Source organism: Ursus maritimus, unplaced genomic scaffold (genome assembly GCF_017311325.1).
Source record: "Ursus maritimus isolate PB19 unplaced genomic scaffold, ASM1731132v1 scaffold_4, whole genome shotgun sequence".
Lineage (NCBI taxonomy): Eukaryota > Metazoa > Chordata > Mammalia > Carnivora > Ursidae > Ursus > Ursus maritimus.
The window spans coordinates 4571473-4593783 of record NW_024426552.1 but is presented as its reverse complement, the minus strand read 5'-3'; the positions used below and the strand labels follow the sequence as shown (position 1 = coordinate 4593783).

Sequence of the window (22311 nt, the reverse complement as noted above, 5' to 3'; positions counted from 1 at the left end):
CTAGAAGGGGAAGGGGCAGAGGGAGACGGAGAAGCAGACTCCCCGTGGAGCACGGAGCCCGATGCGGGACTCGATCCCGGGACCCTGGGATCATGACCTGAGCCGAAGGCAGATGCTTCACCGACTGAGCCCCCCAGGTGCCCCAAACGCAGATTTAATATTGTCAAGATAGGAACATTTTCTGTGTGAATTATGTACTAATTTGCATATTGCTTTCAGCTGACTTTCCCGTTGGCCTAAGGTGTATGCTTTCCACCACCGTATTTAATGGAAGCCAAGAGAACGTTCTCACTTCCCTTCTCAATTTCCGACAAAGGGTTCTTTTCCGAGATGTAGCTCCCTGCCCTATGATGTTTCTGTGTTTGCTTGTCCCTCTGATCTCCCTTAGTTATAATAAGGTTTCTGGTTGGGTTTGTCAGCCTCTGATTCAAGTCCCCCAGTCTTTGGATATTCAGGTTTAATGCTTCCTGAAACATTTCCCAGTAATTGGAGATTTGGCTTGGGGTTCTTTGACAAGAGCTCTTTGATTTATGGAATGAGCCGTCAGGCTACGTTAATCATTTGCGTAGCTTCTTCCCTTCAGTGGCCCTCTTTTCATGGTGGTGAATGTTCCAGTGAATTTCTACACGGCAAAGAGAAGATTGTGTATTTCTTTAGATGTACTATTTTTTTAGCCAATAAAATAGCCTCCAGCCAGTTAGCTTGATTAAAGATCCAATATACTCATTCCCCTGACCTTTTACTAAACTATTCGGGGAAATTAAAACGTCTCCTCCTCCCATACTCCCATCTGGGGTAAAGGCCCACAGAGTAGTTGTGGCAAGGGAGCAGTTTATTTTCCTCAACTGAGGCTTGTAAGTGGTGTTGAGATGGTAGGGAATTACTGGGTGACCTCCTTAAGGGTGCTGAGCTGGACCGCTGAGATCCCTGAGAAGTGCCTGGTCTCTCCTTATGATGGCCGATGTTTGTGCCTGACGATTAAGGTGGTTTCACGAGCCCGCCCGTTGTTTGCGTGTCCCAGAGGGGACTGAGGGAGCCCACGAGCGTTGGCCACTGTTGAGCGTGTTGATGAACTCCAAGGCTGGGCAGGCTGGTCGAGCAGCCCCTGGGCCATCAGCGGCCCCATCCACTCTGGTCTGGTCACTTCAGACCCTTAGCAGAGAAGGGGGTTGGCATCTCGTCAACTTGGGCCAGTCCGACAACCCTGAAGGTGGGTTCCAACCCCCCCAAATGCAGAAGAGCCCGGAATGCAATCTTTAGGGACTTCACAGTCCCTGGATGGGGTGGCTTACGAGGACCAGAGCAGACCCCAGGACTCAACTCTTTTCAATTCTGCCCTTCCACCTTCTCTTTTTATGTCTTCCGAAAACCATAGTGGGTTTCTTTTAAAATAATAAAATGTTCTGTGGCTCTTTCCTCCTCTGTTCATTGATTTCACCTTTCACTCCTGTGTTTCCTCAACACTCTTATCAGAGGCGGAATGCCTTGTGAGCTTGGTTCAAAGTGATTTTACTGCTGTGAGTGGACTTTTCCCTGGCTACCTGCATCCTTGATTGATCGCTGTTTCTGAGCACCCAGAGTGGATGCCGCGGGATGAGCCAGTCTGGGGTTCTCTCTCAATATAGTTAATTAATGTGCAGAGCAGTTGAGAGCCAAAGCATTTTAGTGCCAACAAGTAGGATGTTAGAGCATGAATATGGAGGAACACTTTTTTTTTTTTTTTAAACTTAGTGCTAGAAACTCTGTGTCGATAACCCTCAGAATTACTTAGAATTCATCACTGGGGTTTTTGCCCTTGGAGACTCAGTTCAAGGAGTTCAGAGAGTATGCGTTTACTTTTCTCTCGCATTATCTACAAGGGTAGTCGCTAGCCACATGTGGCTATTTAAATGACCTAATGTTAGCCGAAAGAGGTTAACCTCTTCAGTCGCCGTATAATTGTGTTTTAGCGCTCGGTACACCTGTGGCTACCATGGTGGCCAGAATAGATGTGTCATATTTCCATCATGGCGGCCAGTTCTGTTGGGCAGCGCCGCTCTGAAACTCGGGAGAACTCTGCCTTTAGAAACTGAGAAGACCCCTCCACCGCCCCCAACCACCTTAACCGAGTCATATGACAGACTTGCCCCTTTCTGTGGGGATGGTCGGACTTCCGAATGAGACTGTGTTGGGTACTCAGTAAGAGTAACTCTATAGGAACGTTTTTGGGGAAAAAAATTTTTTTTAAAGATTTGTTTAATATTTTTTGAGAAACCGTGCATGCGTGAGCTGGGGGGGGGCAGACAGGGAGAGAGACTCTCAAGCAGGCTCCCCGCTGAGCATGGAGCCCCACTCAGGGCTCGATCCCATGACCCAGAGATCATGATCTGAGCCAAAGCAAGAGTCAGCCGCTCAACTGACCGAGCCACCCAGGCGCCCCAGGCAAATACATTCTTACACTTTCTGGTGGTAGTTCATAGATCGAATAAAGACAGCAAGTGTTTGGACAACTATAATAGTAGCAGCTGTTTTCGTTGCAGACCCTCCAGATGCTTTCCAGAGTTCACTCTCTTGGTCTTCGAAATTAACCCCATGAGATGTACTACGTGGTCTCCCTTTTTCAGTTGAGGCTGTAGAGACACAGAGAGGTTAAGTAACCTGGCCTGGTGTCACACAGCTGAGGGCCTGAACTAGTGGTTGAACCTGGGCCGTGTTAACATCAATAGCCTCTCCTCTCTGCAGTGGCACCGAAATATCCAGAATGCTCCCCCGGTCAGGGGACGAGCGAGCTGGTCAGGATAGTGTAGGAAACACTCCCGAGACACCTAAGAGGCTGCTTCGGGCTCTGAGACGTTAGCAGGTTCTAATGAGCGCTCTGTAGTCTGGGCAGAGTAAAACTAAAACAACTTCTCCAAAGAAAGTCACAGAACTTTAGGCTGTGCTGGGGAGAGAACGAATCTTTGAGATCAGCAGTTGGCAAATGAGGGCCCGCAGGCTACATCCAACCTGCTCTTCTGTTAATAAAACGTTATTAGGATACAACACCACACGTTTGTTAAGTCCCGTCTGCGGCTGCCTCCGCACCAGCTCGCAGGGCTGGGGAGGTGCGACAGAGATCATGGGACCCACAAAAGGTAAAACTTGTTTTTTTAGCCCTTGACAGAAAACGTATGCTGACCCTGGACTGGATCCTAGTCTCTGCGCATTTCAAAATCGCCTTTTCTGTTAGCGGTGGCGTATTTGTGAACTTGAGGAATGATCCCAAATGGTCCAAATTCAGTATTTTCATCGCTGTGCGCCATACGTGTGTGCAGCCCGTTTTGCAGCGGGCGCATATGAATTGGTGCTGGCGGGAAACTGAGGATTACAGCAACCCTCCAGTCGCCCTGTTTCAGTGACGCGACCGCCCTGCCTGTGTGACCTCTGATGGGCGGGCCCCCAGCGCCCATGTGCCCGGACCCGCCAGCCTCACTCTTCTGTCCGTGTCTGCCCTTGACAGGAGACACGTGCACGCGAGGTGTTCCCCTAATGCTGCTGTCCTTTTAAGGTCACGGCAGAGTGAGCTAAGATGGTAAATGCTAAAATTAAGCAGTCTTCGTATGTCGTATCCCATTATGAAGTTCGCATCAATCAAATTTCTCCAAAGTATGTCTGCCAGACGTTTTAAGAATCACTTATTTCTTTTTACTTTATTCTTTTTAAATTTACTTTTTAAAAATGTTATTTATCTGACAAACAGAGAGCACAAGCAGGGGGAGGGGCAGAGGGAGAGGGAGAAGCAGGCTCCCCACTGAGCAGGGAGCCCGATGTGGGACTCGATCCCAGGACCCTGAGATCATGACCTGAGCTGAAGGCAGACACTTAAAAGACTGAGCCACTAGGCACCCAAGAATCACACTACAGGTGTCTTTTTTTTTTTCTGAGTATAAGAGTAATGTGTGCAGAAACTCTAGATGGGCCTAACTAACCACAAAGAGAGTCTCCGTCACAAACCCTACCACCCAGAGGAAGCCACTGAGGGTTTTCTTCACCTTGTTTCTGTGTCATTGAAGGTGACTTTGGAAATAGCATTCTTTGGTGCTACGTAATAGTCCATCATCGAGATGCAGTGTAGTTTTACTGAACAGGTCCCTCTTCCCTGGGCATTTAAACTGCTTGCTGTTTTCAGTAAAACCTCATGGCCGTCTTTGTCCCTGAATCTCCGTCTGCATCATGGGTGTTTCCTTAGAAATCGGATGCTGAGAAGTGCAGGTACTGAATTAAAGCCTGTGAACATATTTCAAGCTTAAGAGGTATGCCCCCAAAGAAGAGGTCATGCCGTCTCTGACTTAGCTTGCTTCCGGACCCCAGGCGAGACTGCACTCATTCGTGCAATCCTACAACAAAGACTTCAGAGGCTTAGTGGGAAAACAGTGGAAACTGCAGGCGAACGAGAGCACTTGACAATGATCTTCTTGGTGAATTGATGCCTCTCTTAGGAATTGGACAGTGTTCCTAGCATGAGTGTGGTTTGAATGCTCAGATATTTGCCTAGAGACATTCTTTGGGTCCCGTCCTCTAATTCAGAGAATTTTCAAACTCAGACGGGTGTAAGAATTACCATACAGGTTTGCATACCCCAGGATCTTGACACCTGCTGTACTTTGTCCAAAACACCCTTCCCACGGGCTTCGTTGTCTTTATGCAGGTCTCACACAGCCGTGGTTGCACTGGAGAGGCCTGGGTGGCGGCCAAGTCACTGCCCCGACCGCCACCCCCGTGTTATTCCCTGGGAAGTCCTTCCACTCTTTATCACCGCCTAGAACGGAATTTTATGTATTCATTTGTTTACTGTCTGTCTCTGAAAGCCAAGAGCAGGCTTGTCATCTACCCTGCCCAGTCTAACCTCCTTCACGTTATTCTGTTTGAGTAGCTCTTACCCCTAGGGCCGTATGCACGTAGGGCTGCAGATGGTGTCACGGATTCGTGTCACAGCGTGCTACTAGCTGTACCCCCATATTTTGGTATGAGTATAATGAGCCCCGGGGCATTGGGGACAGCCTGGAGAAGGAGCCCGTGACATCAGAAGGAAATGCGGGCCCTGAGGAGGAAGGCATGGTCGTGGAGACTTGGTGTCTATTTGTCACATGGGGTGAGCATGTGAATATGAACCCCAGGCCGCTCCCTGTGTCACAGAGCAGCAGGGGTCCCTGCAAAGCCAGAGGGCCAGGCGGGTGCCCACACGGGATTGTGCCCTCCAAGGCAGGTGCAGTCAAGTCAAGTAGCTAGCTTACGGGCTTCACTTGGCAAATGCTGAGCTCTGGGCTACATGTGGACCCCAGAACCTCCCTCACACGTGGCACGGAAACACCACCCAAACGTGAGTGATGATGTTTTGTGGGATAGTTCACTTCGTCAACAGGAGCGCCGGTCATGATTAAGAATTGCGCGCAGAGAGTGGTCTTTGCCGCCGCTCCGGCCGCCTCACCCGAACGGGGACGCACAGGTGCAGAGCAGGCCTTGTCTTCTCCTTCTCCAGGTCCAGTACTTACCGCTCCAAGGGCTTTGACGTCACGGTGAAGTACACACAAGGGAGCTGGACCGGCTTCGTCGGGGAGGACATCGTCACCATCCCGAAAGGCTTCAATAGCTCGTTTCTCGTCAACATCGCCACTATCTTTGAGTCAGAGAATTTCTTTCTGCCGGGGATCAAATGGAATGGGATCCTGGGACTCGCGTATGCTGCTCTGGCCAAGGTAAGGCCCGTCTGGGGATCTAAGTAGATCGGAGGTGGACGAGCCAGACGGGTGGCAGGGGGTCCTGGCTGTTGGAGACGGTCGGTGGGCGTCACATGGTGGAGACAGACGTGGTCCACAGTTAATTATGTTTCTGGGCATCTTTAAAATTTAAGTTTGTAAATGGTGCGGTTCTTTGAACCTTCCTGCCAAGATATACTCATAGCATTACTTTTTTTTCATTTGTCTTTGTTTTTGCTTATTATACTTCTGTAGTTTAAAAATGTTAACAGGATCTGAATCACTTTAATTTTGGCGTCGAAGCGTTTTTCTGAGGAGAGGATTAAGGGAACACATACTTATTAAATTCCCACATTCTCATGAAGACATGGAGCCCGCGGCTGGCCCTGGAACCTCGTCGGGGGAGGCGCCGCACCAGGGAGAGAGCGTCATGCCACCTTCCCGTGGCTGCGACATCCCAGAGGAGCCCCTGGAGCCCGGGAAGGGCCTGAAAGCGCGTCCCAGGGACCGCCAGCCATTGGCCCAGAGTCAGAACTTGCACAAAATGGGAAAGACAGAATCTCCAAACATTTGTACTCAGGCCAGCCCAAAGCAAGTGACGCTGGTGTGCCTGAGTGGGGAGGCAGGCTGGGGAATTTCCACCAGGAAGGGAGCCGGAGGCAAGCGGATTAGACACCAGGGCGTGCCCTGGAGCAGAGCGGAACGCGGTCACCCGGAATGGGCGCCGCACCTTGGCCTCTCATTGTTCAGTGCTCGGCTTGGGGCCAGAGAAGCGCGGAACAAGCAGAAGCAGGTTGCAGGAGACGCAGAGCCATGCCACAGAGCCCCCGTGGTCCGTGAGCACCCAGGAGGGAAAGCCTGTTTTCTCTCCCACAGGGATGTTTGTCCCAGCCCCAGTTCACTAGTAAATGGTGCAGGGGCGAGGTGGGGAGGGGCGGCAGGCTGGGGAGTTCCTGACCCTGGGATTCTGCAAGAGAGAGGAGCCCGTGAGGCAGGCGGGCCGAGGACGTCCCAAGATGTTGGTTCCTGGGTTCTGGTGACCTCCGCAGGCGGCCGAGTTCTCCTGTCTTCGGGATGTGCAGACGGAGGGTCAGAGAGCTTTACCCTCCTCGCCCAGGGCCTGTCTGCGGAGCCTGCGGGGTTCTGGAGCCCCTTTCTCCTCAGTACGATAGGGTGAGCTTCATATGACCTGTGTGGACTCTTAATAACATGCATTGCTCCATACGATCTCACCATGTGACCGAGGGAAAACGTGGCATCGTTGCCTGACTTGGACGATGAAAGGTATGAGCATCGTTGGTTTTACGTTGATCGTTGGGAAGATGGCAGAAAAAAGCTGAACCGCCCGCAATGGATAATATTGATAATAAGCTTCTTTGCAAATAATGACCTCAGGGTCCCTAGGGGTGGCCGGACTTGCCAGCCACACAACCTCTCTGTGTATGCAATTCTGAGATGACAACGATCAGCCTCCCGTCCCGGGTTTGAGGGGATGGTCACGGGATTGGTAGGATGTGGTGCGTGGCTGGAAACGGGGCCAGCAGGGCAGTGTGGCTTGGTGGGCCAGAGCTGTCGCTGAAATAGGTTGACCGAACCCTCAGTGGTGGCCACGGCGTGTGGCGGCCCCTGGTCAGTCCTGATGCTGCCCTCTGAGGAAGTGCGTCAGACCCTGCCCTCCAGGGTCGCCCATGCCACGGATGCCTGTGTCCAGCCGCACACCTACGAGTCGGGCTCTCTTGGGTTGATCCTGGCACCTGTGTGTTTTTAAACCTCTAGAAGGAACCTGAGGAATGACATGGCAGAATCACAGTAGATCCCTTACTGTGTGCCAGGCACTGTTCCAAGGCCTTTGTCTGCATTGGCCCACGAAAGCCCCGGGAGCAGCTCTGGGAGGCTACGGTTTCCCCATTTCACAGATACAGAAACAAAGGAACAAGTCACACGGTGAGCAAGTGACGGAGCCAGAATTCAGTCCCCCGTGGTGTTGCCCTTGCTGCCCCTGGAGCAGGTGTCTGGAAGAACAGCAGCCTGGGTCAGCACCACGCCCGGCCCACCTTGGGGGACAGGGGAACCTTGTCTCCATCGTCCACCTGGACGCCTCGTGTGATGCTCACGTCACATAAGAGATGGTGCCGAATCCTGGCAGAGATCCACAGAAGCGGGACGAGGAGGCCAGCCGCAACTGACTTAAATAAATGGGAAGATTTCTACTTGCTAATGGGCTGTGCTCTTACTGCCTTCAAAATTACAGTTTTCGTTCTTACGGGTAGTAAATAATAGTCCCAATGGTGACCACCGGTGGTCAGAGTCGGCCGGCGGCATCTGTGCCACCACAAGTAACTTTCCATCGGGAACCAACAACTCCAAGTGAGCCGTATCTCCCGGTTGTCAAAGCCAAAATCGACGCTCAGGTCCCTGACCGGCCCTGGGGACCAGCAGCCCTGGGGGCCCAGTTCCAGCTCAGAGCTGCTCACACAGCCCACCTCTTCCCTTTGAGTCCCGGAGACATGGGGGCGCCCCGAGTCAGTGCTGGCCCTGCGGAAGGAAGGCACGAGCCACTTAGGGCCACTGAACTGTGGCAGCGGGGAATCTGGGGCTTTTCAACCTCAGGGGCGCGGGACTGTCCTTCCCTGCTGCTTTCCTGCTTGCTGGAGGTCAGCGGGGTCTGGGGTCTGAGAGGTCTCAGGCTGAGCACCTGTCTTTGGGGTGTGGCCGACGACCGTGGCCGAGAGACGTGAAGCACATTTTCTGAACCCATGAAGGCTGCTCCCAGAGACGCTTCTGTCCTTGCTGTGGCCGAGATGAGAGTCCACTGCCCACGTCGGTGACCCACTTCCACGTCTCGTGCCTGCCTCTCAGGGCATCGTGGTGACAAATATGACGACATCCTAACAGCTCTAGAAATACCGTCTTAGGTTTGCGTCTCAGCCTTGTGCAGGGTCCACAAGGCTCTTCTCTGTCTCGTTCCCATTTTAGAAATACTCTCTTATTTTTTCCCACAGAGCCACGTGGACAGGGAAAAGACTGTGTAGTAGCAAGGTCTGTTGTTGGTTTCTGAATTACTGCCCTTGAGCAGAAGCTTGTTTGTTGTTTCGCCACGAAAAGAATTAAATACAAAGAAAACCAGTTTTGTGTCTCCTGCCTCGTGGCCACTTCGGGTCAGTCATCATCTCCACTGAGAGTCATGGGGCTGCTGTCCTTGTGTCTCCTACAGCCGTCAAGTTCCCTGGAGACGTTCTTCGACTCCCTCGTGGCACAAGCGAAGATTCCCAACGTCTTCTCCATGCAGATGTGTGGGGCGGGGCTGCCCGTGGCTGGATCTGGTACCAACGGAGGTAGTCTTGTGGGTATCTTTTAGTCTTAAAGGGGGGAAAATCGCAAATTAATTGGGCAGCTTTTCTGTTTTATTAACACTCTGGTGGAAATATTAGAAGCGTACATAAGTACTGTGGAATTTTGATAACCCTTGTTATAGAACCTTTAAAAAAATGGGTAAAATTAGGTATTATTTTTATCTTTTCTAATTATCCTGCCATCCAAAAGATGATTCTCATTGCTTCTCCAAATTCCATTAAAACTTTTTAAAATTTTTCCCTTGAAGGGTAACTTTTTGGTGGGTGGGGGAGGGGCAAGTGAGAAACAGTAGGGGGTGCGGCAGGTAGACTTCACCTGGGGTTGGTCCACTGGTTGAGGGAAAATGCTGGCGATTTCCTAAATTTGGTGCGATTTCCTAATACGGTGCAGAGGCAGGGACACCTGTATGTCCTTTCTCTGCACACACACACACACACACACACACACACGGCAGAAAGTTTTCTAGTGAAACAGAAACCGAGCGAGGCCATCAGCCCTGTGGATGTGCTGAGGCTAAGCGTCCCCTCGATGGACCTTGCACCCAGATGTCTAAAGCAGGAGGTGACAGGGACAGTACACAAGAAGGGCCCCTCAGGGCAGGTGCCGACAATCCCCCAGTTGTCCAGCTGTGAGAAGCAGACACTCACTTGCTCTCATTTGCTTACACTACACCCGATCTTAACACCTTATTTACCCCCTTTCCAGGACCGAGGACAGCCTAGGATTTGTGGGGCGATGTTTCATAGTTTTGCAACATGAAGTTTTGATGAGGGAAGCTCTTTGTTCTGCTTTCCATGCAAATGTGTGAGACTGTAAATCCTCCTCTGTCTTCTGAGGAAGCGAATTCTTCTCCGTCAACGTGGCTCACTATTTTCCTTCATTTGGGTGCGAATCTCAGTATTGTAAGGCTAGAATCGTAGATACTTCCTTTATAGAAGGGAAACCACCAAAGCATCTTGATTAGACGAGGGCCTAAGATTGTTTGACCTTTGGATACATGGCCCCCAAACGTTCCCCGTTTAATTTTCAAGCATATATGTGATGTACCATCATCATAATGTGAAGGTCCTGATTCCAGTGAGGATTCACCTTCTGATTGTATGCTTCTCAGTGTAACCTGTTGATATGCTTCCGTATTTTTTCTCTTATATCCGTAAATATCTTTCTTCTCAGGTCCTGGGTGGAATTGAGCCGAGTTTGTACAAAGGAGACATCTGGTATACCCCTATAAAGGAGGAATGGTATTATCAGATAGAAATTCTCAAGTTGGAAATTGGAGGCCAGAGCCTTAATCTGGATTGCAGAGAGGTATTTTCACGGTGATCTCTTTGTGTCTAGGTGCCTGGGTCACTTTAATACTATAGCTGGGACCCGAATAGGAAATTAGACGGTACAGGGGTGCCTGGGTGGTGGAGTCAGTTAAGCGTCTGACTCTTGGTTTTGGCTCAGGTCAGGATCTCAGGGTCCTGGGATGGAGCCCTGTGTTGGCTCCGTGCGCGGTGGGGAGTCTGCTTGGATTCTCTCCTTTGTCTCCCTTCCCCCTCCCCTCCCCACCACCAACATGCACACTCTCCCTCTTTCTCTAAAATAAATAAATCATAAAAAATAAAGAAAATTAGGTTTATTACAAGATAAAGCAAAGATTCATTACATTAAAAGTTATAGGACCTTTTTGTATGATAACGAACTCCTCCTTCCAGAAAACTTGCTTCCTTCCAGTCTCTTGGCTTCATAGGGAAAAATTAGCCTAAAATTGCGTGTGTGAAGAGCACTATTGAGCACCTTTTCACCGTTCACCTGGGGCCTGATGGCTCCTGGACTATGTCGAATAAGCAGCCTTTCATCAGTGCAAGGGAAAAAACGGGGACTAGAACTAAGCAAAATGAAACTCAAAGTAAATCATCGGCCTTGTCCTCCATTCATGCCCCCGCCGCTCACCGCTCCCTCCAGGACAAGTGGCGCTCTGGAGAGCAGCGTGTTCTGACCGTCCTGACAGGAGGCAGACGTGCAGAGCCTGGGCACCGCGTCACCTAGGAGCCCCGCTCACACCCTGTCTGCAGTTGGCTTACTCGCGGCCGTAATGGCATGATGATGAGGACAGCTTGTGGGACTCAGTCTCCCACCACGTCTGCGGGATGGTTTATAAAAACTGCCAGCATTTCATTCTGTTCCCACCTGCCACCGCCTCCTTCCTCACGAACCATCCCCGTCCACCATGGTTCCCATGCGTACAGACGCGTCTGGGACCCATCAGAGCTCGAGAGAGCGGTGCTCCCTCCCACTGTGATAGTCTCGGTCCTCAGGCCACAGAGCTGGGTTTATTGTCAGTGGCACTTAGCTGCCACTGAAGAATCCAGGGGTAGAATCAAAGGGGAGGGCCTGTAATACAACACAGACCCGCGTGAGATGCTCTCACTGAATGCGGCTGTGGTCCCTCCCTAAATGCAAGCACGGGGTGTCTGTTTAAAAACTCCATCCTAATTCTCTTTCTCCATGTCTGGGATAATAGTTGATTCTGTAGGATTTGTATAAATGGTAATGGTCATTTCAATCTGGAAAGACAAGGGGGGTCTTCCCCCTTTGCTCTTGGGGGCTCCTCAACAGGGACATCTGGGAACCTCCAGATGGGGAAATGTCTGCATGGGGAGAGCTGTTGACTTTGGACATGTCACTTCCCTTTCCTGGTCTCTGTTTCCTTATCTGCGAAGTGAGAACGTTGGGCTAGTGTCCACGTTCCAAGACTGTGCAGTGAGCGGAGCCACCAGTGAGGTTCCACGGCTGCCCGGATTTGAGTGTGGCGGCCCCAGTGACAGCAGGCTGGTATCACGTGGCGTGTCATTCATGTGCCCTCTCCCCACCCACTCTCCCCTGTTCCAGTATAACGCAGACAAGGCCATCGTGGACAGCGGCACCACACTTCTGCGCCTGCCCCAGAAGGTGTTCAATGCGGTGGTGGAAGCCGTGGCCCGCACGTCTCTGGTGAGTCCTCAGGGTGCTGACAAATGTCGGAGAACGCCGGGCCGTGACCCCGTGCTGGGGAGCACTCCTGTATGTGTAATCGTCTTCATCTGAGCATTTTGAGCGGTTGGGTTTTTTAACTCTTATGAAGTTCACAGTCTTGCTCTTAACTAGCAAAGAATTTCTTCACATTAGCCTCAGGGGACTTGGATCTGAAGGTGCCACGCTGTTCAGTATTTCAAATAATAATGTAGTGGATATAGGACTTTTTTTTTAATCTAAGGAAAAAAGCCTCTTGGTGACATTCTATATTAGAGGAAGTAGTGAACCAGGAATATGTTTGCAGCCTTTAAAACAAATGAGCCCCAAATCGTACTCTTTTTGGCCTTCGTCCAGGCTGTGTTGGGATTTTAATTCTTCTGTAAAAGAATGCGATTTGCAGAAGACAAAGGTCAATCAGCCAGTAGAGTAATTATTAAAATCCTCTCAAGGGCAAGATGCATTTTGGAGAAGTGGCTGAGAGCATTCCAGTATGGCTCCAACTTTCCAGTTGGTTCTGGGCAACACGGTAGACCAAAGGCATTGACTGGGAAGAACACAGCTTCGGGGGTGAGGTGGACACGAACGGAGGCTGGTTTCTGCCACTTACTAGCTGGGTGCCCGGGGCAGGATTCGGGCCCTCGGAGTCTCCACGTTCTCACTGCGGGGCTGTCGGGAGGGCTGGGGTGCGGTGCGACGGGCCCCGCACAGTGGTGCTCTGGAAGGAGAAGCGTCTAATGTCCCACCGCCGTGCTGCTGCTGTTTGTTCAAACGTGAGAGAAACGTTTCTCTCCACTTCTTGGCTGTGTTCATAAGCCTCCCTCTATACAGGGCGACCCTTGCAAGGCCACCAGAAACCGGTGTCTCCTGCCCGAAGTCTTGCTGCTCGTACTAACGCAGGCCTGACTGTCCCACGACTCCACTGGCCGAATTCAGAGGATGATGGGAGAGTGCACAGTGGCTGCTTTGTTCTAGCGGGAGCATGGGAAGGAGGAAGGGGCTTTTGGTCGTCCTGAACCAAACTTCAGCAGTCTGAAACTGCCGTGGGAAGAGCAGTAGGCAAACCAAGAGAAGGACAGGAGCAGAGAAAAGGAGTAGTTCAGAGGCCCCTTTTGAGCTTGAAAGGACTTCAAGGCAGCAGTAGTCAAAAGCCAGAGGAAAGCTCTTAGCTTGTCTCATATCTGCTGAATCAGAAAAAATGGCAAGGAAAGTTTTTAGTGCCCTAAATTCAGAATGCTGGCTGAAAATCAGACCATGCTTAAAATGTGGAGCCATATGCCGATTTTCTTCAGTAGTGAAAATGTCCTCAGCAGACCTGACACGAGCATCTTCAGACTGAGTATTCTGGGCTGGAAGTGTGTGAGGACCGTCCCGCAGAAACGCTCAAGGCGCGCGGGGGAGCCCGGCCCGCCCCGCCCTTGGCCAGCCCCGCCTCCGTGGAGCCCGTGACTCCAGCCCCCGTGGGTGCCATGCAGGGAAAGAGTAGCACCCCTGGGGCGTCGCAACCCGTGTTCAGCGGTGACTGACTTTGTAAGAAAACCACGAGGTGTAGAAGGAATGGGATTACAGAATTTGTTTGCCTGGTCTAAAATTATCCTCTGATTTCAGAGCCTGTGTCAGGAAGGGGAGGACCTGGGAAGGTTCTCTGTCTTGGGCAGGGAAAATGCAGCCAGGGCGGACAGGGTCCCTGTCTCCGTGGGCCTGGACCAAAGATGGGCATGTCTTTCTCACCTGTTGTGGTGTAGGGTTTCTTTCTGGTTAAGGGAATGGCTGGCTTCTGGGAGTTAAATGCAATGCAAATGTTGGGCTCTGTCTCCTGGCCTGATTTGTTCTGAAGGGATTTTAGGAATGCATGGTTTATAGGTCTATATTTTGAAATGAGCCTGGTGGGGAGTTCTGTGAACGGCAGAGACCCAGGCTCCCTCTCCTCATAGCTGCAGCACCCTTGTGCTCGGCCCAGTGCTGCCCCATCTGTAAAGTCCAGACGTAGGATGACACCTGCTTTAGGGTGACTTCTGACTCTGAACTCTGTGATCTGTGGGTCAAAACTGCCCTCCAAGGACACCTGGCTTAGCCTCTGGGGAGGTCCCTGGACTCACAGGCGCCTCTCTGGAGGCAGGTGCCCCCCCCCATCCGATTCAGAGCTGTGCCCCTTAGGTGAGTTTCCAGGCCTGATCCTTCATCTGCAGACTGGAGCCGCCCACGGGCACTGACGTGGGGGTCCCTGCCCTGGGTGCAGGCCAGCCACCCTCACCTTGGCCCATCCTTAGGTCCAGCAAATGACTGGCCCACCCTTATCAACTCATCTGGCAAGGGATTCTGCCCTCAGATACATAGTTCAAACTGATTCAACTTTTATAAAAGGTGAAAATACATTAATGCCAACATTAGAAATGTTACAGATCAACCACTCACAGTTTCATAATGGATGGTCCATGTAATGGATGAAAAACCCTGGGGCATTTTCTCCCCACTGTCTGGTCCTGGAGGGAGGGATGGAGAGAGGGAGGGAAGGAGGGATGAGGACAGGCAGGCTTGCACCTGCTGCGTGTGACCCTGCAGCACAAGGTACTCAGCGTTCGTCCGGTTATGCTCCGTTTTCTCAGTTCTTGCCCGGCTTGGTCTCCGAGCCATCCCCGCTTACCTGTCTTACCTTCTCTCTGTTTCCATAGCACCCTCCTTCTGGACTTCCCAGCCCTGCGCCCTCTTTGTGGGTGTGTCCTTTGCCAGCCGATCCAGGGTGGGTCCTAGGCCCCTCCCTTCTCCCCGTATCCTCCCAAAAGGGATTCCCTCGGCGCCACATCATCCCTTCCCATCCACTGTCATTGACTCTCGACGGGGCCTGGCTCGACAGGAGTTTAGACCCACGAACCAGTGGCCCATGTAAATCCCATTTGGACTCCTGAATCACACCCGGCTTGCCACAAAGCTCAGATCTCTGACAGATGATCTCTGATGGAGACGCCAAGGCTGCCAAGATACCCTCTGTCCCCCATCTCCTCCTTCCTGTCCGCAGCACTGGCCCCATGGCTGCAGTCTGTTTTATCCAGTGAGGCAGCTCCCATGCTCGGCCCACCCTCCCTCAAACTCATCTCATACCGCTCCCTGGCCCGTAGCTCAACTCAGCTTCCTAGGGATGCTCCCTGGACAGTCACCCCTTATTTCCAGGTCAGTACTGTCCTAGCTCACCCCATCCATGCTCCTGGATCCGTCCCATCGTATACACTCCTAGCTCCGCCCCATCCCCTGCTCCTGGCTCCGCCCCATCACATACACTCCTAGCTCCGCCCCATCCCCTGCTCCTGGCTCCGCCCCATCACATGTACTCCTAGCTCCGCCCCATCCCCTGCTCCTGGCTCCGCCCCATCACATGTACTCCTAGCTCCGCCCCATCCCCTGCTCCTGGCTCCGCCCCATCACATACACTCCTAGCTCCGCCCCATCCCCTGCTCCTGGCTCTGCCCCATCACATATACTCCTAGCTCCGCCCCATCCCCTGCTCCTGGCTCCGCCCCACCACGTACACTACTAGCAGGTGCAGGATAGATCTGCTCAGGAACCATCCCTTGCCCTGGTGAGCTGGCAGGAGTTATTCGTAGTTAACTTGCGGACTTAGTGACTAGTGGGCATGTGCAGGTGGCATCGCTCATCGTCAGGGTCAGCAGACCCCTGTTGGGAGGCTCAGGTGGGCGCTCTGTGCTCTTGACTGTTCATTTTTCCCACAAATATTTCCTGAGTCTCCTGTGGGCTAGGTGTTAGAACTGTAAGGCGGGCAGACAATACATCTCTGTCCTTCGAGGACTCAGATTGTAGTGCAGACAAGAGAACGTAAGCAGTTACTCCCATAAATGTCAAATTAGAGCTGTTACAAGGAGGAAGACCAAGGGGGAGAGCCACATGGTGGGCTATCACCATGGTGGCGAGGGCTTCCTGGAAGGTGGCATCTGAGCTGATGTCTGGAGGAAGAGAAGGGTATTCCAGAAGAGCAGAGAGCCCACCCGGGGCTCTGCACCAGGAGGAAGAGTGCTGTGTTCGGAACTCAGAGGAGAGATGATGCCCAAAAGGGTCTGGAGGGCCACATGTCGGATGTACTGTCTCTTCTAAAGTGCCATTGCCCACCGCTGAGACCTCGGGCGGTTGCGTCTCCTCCGTGTGCTCTGGTTTCCTCATCTCTCCCGTGGGGTGCCGGGGTGCTGCTCCCCAGCCGATGCGGCTTTTCGAGGATTGAGGTAGTGAGTGCCGCGGAGGGTTTGCCGCGGTGCCTGACACCAGTCGGTACTCTCCGTGCCTGTGTGATCCTAATAGCTGTGGATTTGTCATCACCGTTCCCCTTCCAGAGGGCTGCTGGCTCCCCCACGCCATCCAAGGGAAACGGTGTTTACCGCCGCGGGCATCTGGCGAGGGGAGGAGGGGAGCTGGGCGCTGTTTCCTGTTGATGTGCCAGACGAGTCATGGTTTCTCACGTGATCTCGTTTTGTCCAGATTCCAGAATTTTCTGATGGTTTCTGGACTGGGTCCCAGCTGGCTTGCTGGACGAATTCGGAGACACCTTGGTCTTACTTCCCTAAAATCTCCATCTACCTGAGAGACGAGAACTCCAGCCGGTCGTTCCGAGTGACCATCCTGCCGCAGGTATGAACTGGGCCGTGCGCCTTTCTGCCCGAACCTGGCCCACGCCGAACCTCCCAGGCACTTCGTGCATCACACGCGCGTGGAGGTCGTGCATCTGCGGGAGGTATCGGTGGCCACGGTGATGCTGTGTGACAGCCGCAAAACCCGGCAGCCCTCATCAGCGAGCGCGCGCCCCTGTGCGTGAGTCTGGGCAGCCCCGCTGCTCTCTGCACGCTCGCCCATGCGTCCGGTCGGCTGGGGCTCGGCCGGCCCTCTGGGGTGGCCTCACTCGTGGATCCGGTGACTCCCACCGTCGGGCAGCCGGCTCGGGGTGGTGGTGGCGCTCTGGAGGGGGAAACACGCAGAGGGGCCGGCTGCATGGTCCCTGCGCTGCAAGGGCCTGGCAGCAGGAAAGGCCAAGAATGGAGAACATTTGTGCAGTGTCCGCCATAGCACCAAAATAGGTTCTTTTCTTTTATTTATTTATTTTTAAAGATTTTATTCATTTATTTGAGAACGCATGCACACAAGCAGGGGGAGCGGCAGAGGGAGAGGGAGAAGCGGACTCCGCCCTGAGCAGGGAGCCTTGATCCCAGGACCCCGGGATCATGACCCAAGCTGAATGCAGACCCTGAGCGGACTGAGCCACCCAGGTGCCCCCAGAACATGTTCTTTTAAAAAGGAGAATAAAACTGGACCCTCAGAGAGATGAAGACATCCTTTTATCTTCCCTCTTCAATACGTCATTGGCTCCTTCCTCCCCCTAAGCATCTATCAAACACAGCCTGTTCTGGCCTGCTCGGTCACGCCTCTCACCTCCTCCTCCCCTTTCCCGAGGCTCTTGCTCAGGTCCCCCACTGCACCCCTCCAGGGACCTCCAAGCACTCTCCGTGTAGCCCAGTCCCCTCCTTTCTGCCCTTAAAGCCGTTGCCCAGGTGGCAGATTTCAGCCTGCTGGCCCTGCTGTGAGCCATCAGTGAATCCCCACTCAGTGCACACTGATGTCCTCCTTCCCTGTGGCTCTCCGGGCCTCACTGGAGCCTTCCACACCCTTGACCCGCCTCTCACTGGTCAGTGTCCTCCCGGCCTTCGTGCTTGCTCACTCTCCTGACCTTTACTTCTGCCAACCACCCCCTCCCGCCTGCAATGCCCTCTCCTCCCCACTCCCTCTGCATATCCAGATTCTTCCCATCCTTCAAGGTCCCGCTCAAACAACCCCTCTTTTGTTGAACCTCTGCTGAGCAGAATGACCTGTTTGTGAGCCTGCCCTTCAGACTCATGCTTCCTAGTCCACTCATCCGGCATGCGGTCGTCCCTTTACGGGGTATTTTGTGCTGTTGCCTTTTTCGTTTGACTGTTTTCTTTAAAAGCACATGTACGCACTTGGAGTTCTCCATCAGTTACATTAACTCCTTGAAGAGGAGAACCACGAGACCGACGGCCCTTGCTCCTTCCCTGGCATGAGTACGAAGTGGAGGCTAGTGTGTCATCACTGTTGTTTTGAACAGACCAATCCATGTGCCTTTGTCGTAATTTGGTGACTTTGGGACAAAGGATGGGGTTGGGGGATAGGGAAGGAGGAATGATTTCAGAAGTGAAAAGGAAGTTTTAATCCTGCCTTTTCTCTTCTCCACTTTATACATGGGGACAGGCCTTCCAGGAATGGTGGGTTACTGGGGAAGAGCCTGAGAGCCTCAAGAGAAACACGGGGACAGAGGACACAGTCGCCAAGGCTGCTCTGTTCCGCCCCTGACTCGCGCTGTAACTTTGAGCAGATCACTGAGCCCTTTCTCCGTCTGTCCCTTTAACTATAAAGGGAGAAATCATAATACTTGCCAAAGACATTTTCACTGCAAACAGTGATATGTCTTCTGCGTCTTTAAAGTAATTGCTCTTTATGATTAAATTTTGGTCAGTCGAGCAGCACGATGTGGACATTATTTCCTCAGTGTGGTTTGTAACTAAAGTCGAAGCCTAGTTTCAGGAACAAGGTGAGCGTGTAATCGTAAATAAATGGCAGGGGGTTGTTTGGCAGAATCAGGGACTCATAAGACGCAGGAGAAAACAGGCATTCGGGGGGAACTTCTAGGATGTCCAGGGCGGGCAGTAGCCACCAGAGCTGGGAGGTCACTAATGAGGGAGGTTTGGGAGTGTTGCCTTTAACTTTCGTTATCTCTGCGTGAGAATTCAGTATTATTCTCACGAGACTGTAGATATTTTTTGGTTGACTTTGACATGTTCACATTTTTGGTTTTTAAAAAATCTGCTTCCCCTGCTGTTTTCCTGATTTCTTACTCAACATTCCCATTCCATTTTCTTTCCGTCCCCTCCTCGGAAAAGGGCTTGGACGGGCGGTTGTGAACCCTCACATGCCGGTAACCTCACAAGCTCCGTGTGCCACTGACAGAGCCCTTGGCGTCAGCACTGGGGGGTCCTCTCCTAACACTGCAGCTCTGTCTGCCTGCCCGCCTCTCCCTAACATTTAAGGCAATCTTCAGGGCTCCTTCCCACCGAAGTTTTAGAATAGAGCCCGTGCCTCGGACCTCTTTGGCATCGGCAGTAGTGGATGGGCATATGCTTGCTAGTGCAGAGAAGAGTGGTGTCAAAGGCAATTCTCTTAAATTTTGTCTGTCTCCACTCTTTCCCCAAAACACATGGGCTGCATCTTTTTTGGCCTGTTGACAAGAGCAGCCCCCAACCCCAGCCCACAGGCAAATTCTGGTTTTCTTTTCCACATAACCCTAAAAATGTAAATAATTGCAGTCTACCACTGGTTGGTCTATTTGTGCTATTTTAGGGTAAGACAGACAGTTTATTCTGAGATCTAGCAATACTTCAGCTTTCCCCAGCTTGTTACAGCATCTACAGTCTGGAACTTTTATTGGCAGTCAGCTGGGACACACACACAAAGAGTAAAAGATACAAATTCGGTCTGCATATTTTTGCATCAATACCCTCAGTTACATGATAGGTGATAATTGATTTGGTTTTATTATAGAAGCAGTTCCTTCAAAAGTCGGGGTGTGTTGCGTGTGTGTGTCCACGTACGTTCCTAGGGCTTGCTTACAGACCCTTGGCTGAAGGTACTGTGGCGGCAGGTCAGCGCTGGGGGGGGGAGGTCCTCTCCTGACACTGCCGCTCTGCCTGCCTGCCCCCCTCTCCCTAACATGGAGCGCAGTGCCTTTGCCTCGTTTGAGTTGGTCGTGAGACGTTGCGTCTTTCATTTGGTGCTCGTCAGGCTGCACACCGTTCATGTCACCCGCATTTTTTGAGGCCCTCCTGGGTGCCGACCCGCGGACCCTTGCAGCCGAGGTGCCAGGACCATAACGGAGAACAGGATGAATGCTTCCTTGCCTGGAAGGAGGGCTTGCAGACAGACAGACCAGCTGGGGAGGGTTCTGACTGCGGGCTCAGTTCCTGGACCAGCAGCTGCTCCGCGTCTATCCACGGATGATGCCAGGGGCTGTCACAGCTCTGTCCTTGCTCCCCCCGCTGCCCGGCAGCCCTCGTCCTCTCGCCGTCCCCGCGCTGGCAAGGGCCGTGAAGTTCATCTTCCTCCGGTGTCAGCTCGATTGTATGCTCTCTCTCTAGCACAGCTTCTGGTTTCCTTTCCTGCCCCGACGTTAAATAGTGCTCTGTGTCTCCCACTCCTCGCGGCGGCATTCCCTCCCACCCCTGTGCTGTGGTTTGCCTCCCGGCTGGCACCCCTCCCTTGTCACCCTGGTGCAGCCCCTCCCTGCCACGCCCTCTAAAAATCCCCACCCCTCACCCTTCCCTCACACAAAGCCCAGGGCTCCCAGCCTTTCCCTCCACAATCTTTCTTTGTGCTTCTACCCCTGTAGGGCGGCTCAGTACTTAAAAGAAAGTCCTTCTTCCTACTCATTTTGCCCTTGACTGCTTTTTCCCCCCAGATGTTTGGTATTTTGTCTTGCTAAGACACTCTACTCTCTTGGTGGCCTGCATTTGAATACTTTGCTGTTGAAACACAAAGGGATTGTTCTCACTGAGGTGACCTTGGTTTGCTCCCTGATTTAAGTTTTGACTCATTTCCTCACAGACTCGCCCCCCAGAGGACCTCAGGGGCCCCAAGTGTTGTGTTGATAGACCATGAACAGCCCGTGGTCCTCATCCTCGTGGGAGCGTCCTACGTGGGGGTACTGGGTCTTCTCTCTGACGGTGACAGCTTCTCTCTCTCTCTGACCGAGGAAATAAATCATCCTGCTTCCACCCTGCTGCCTACTGTCAAGCTCTCTTTGGCAAAGGATGACAAAGGCGGCATCCTGGGGCCGGTTAGGAGCCATCGCAGCCTCCTCGCAGGAGAGCAGAGGACGCTCATGGTCGCATGGTCGGGACCGGGGCGGTAGCCGTGGGGACGGGAGACGTGATTGGATTCGGATGCCATTTCAAAGGAAGGCCTCCAGCCTCTGGTTATGGTTTCCATGTAGGGAGAGAGATCCTGGCCCGGTGCTGTAGGGCCTGAGGAAGTGAGTGAATCACAGGTTTACTGAAACAGAAGACCTTGGAAAAAAGCACATTTGGGGAGAATGTCCAGAGTTCAGATTTTCTCATATGACATTTGAGATGCCTGTTGAGTGTGGATGTGGCAGCAAAGATCTGCCTGGAGGTCAAGATTTGGGCATCAGCATAGAACCCTGGGGTGTGCTTAGGGCCATGGGGCCACATGGGTCACCTGGGGCGGGGGTGGGGGGATGGTCGCCAGGAGGCCAGAGCCCTGGCCTTCTCTGATGCTTGCAGGTGAGGAAGGGAAAGCAAACCCTACCCAAGTGCCTGAGAAGGGGCCGCCAGTGTTGGGGGGAAGAAGAGCCAACCCTTTCCCAGAGGCCAAGGGAAGGAGGCGGTTTGAGGGGAGAGCTGGCTGGCCCATGTTACCTAGAGGGGCCTGTCCCACTCTGCACTTATTCACCTGCCCCCTCCCTGGATGGGGATCTTCAAGGGCACAGGGACTGTGCGTTGGTTGCTGGCACTGAGGCAGTATCTAGGCGACACCAAGTGCTGGATGGACGCACGGACGCGTGGATGGACGGCTGTAGTTATAGGCAGCACACGTGTTTTTATCACTTTCAGTAATGTTTATCACCATGCTCGTGATGTCATCTTCCAGGTGGCAGGGTAACGTCATCCCCTTCTCTCCCCGCGTCGCCCCCACAGCACCGGGGAGGTTGGAACACACTGTGGCCTCGACAGCTTTGTGATGTTGCCGGATTCATGCTTTTCCCTGTCTGTCTGCCCTTTCCTCGTCAACAGCTCTACATCCAGCCCATGATGGGGGCCGGCCTGAATTACGAATGTTACCGATTCGGCATCTCACCTTCCACGAACGCGCTGGTGATTGGTGCTACGGTGATGGAGGGTTTCTATGTGATCTTCGACAGAGCTCGGAAGAGGGTGGGCTTTGCCGCCAGCCCCTGTGCAGGTAAGGGATGCTTGCACGGGACGGGGAGCCCCAGCTGGAGTACTCAGTGTCCGTTCACTAACTTGGGAGCAACTCTTGATGACGGGTTAGTGGCCTTTGAATTGTTTCCCACAGGCCTGCCATCCGTGGTCAGTCTTATCAGTAAGGCGCACGGTAGGGTTACGGAGAGGAGGAAGTGAGTCCGTCCGTGTCAAACGTGGAG

At 52.7% G+C, this 22311-nt stretch overlaps 1 protein-coding gene across 1 annotated transcript in view; it reads left to right on the top strand.

Moving 5' to 3' along the window:
* Positions 1-22311, top strand: part of BACE2 (beta-secretase 2) — a gene marked incomplete at its 5' end in the record, with an annotated part of 79428 nt that overhangs the window by 39019 nt on the left and 18098 nt on the right. Inside the window, 6 exons of the mRNA XM_040621658.1 lie at positions 5498-5714; positions 8929-9057; positions 10242-10376; positions 11946-12047; positions 16548-16697; positions 21941-22109. Coding sequence (XP_040477592.1) covers positions 5498-5714; positions 8929-9057; positions 10242-10376; positions 11946-12047; positions 16548-16697; positions 21941-22109 — 902 coding nt within the window. The remainder of the gene's footprint in view (positions 1-5497; positions 5715-8928; positions 9058-10241; positions 10377-11945; positions 12048-16547; positions 16698-21940; positions 22110-22311) is intronic.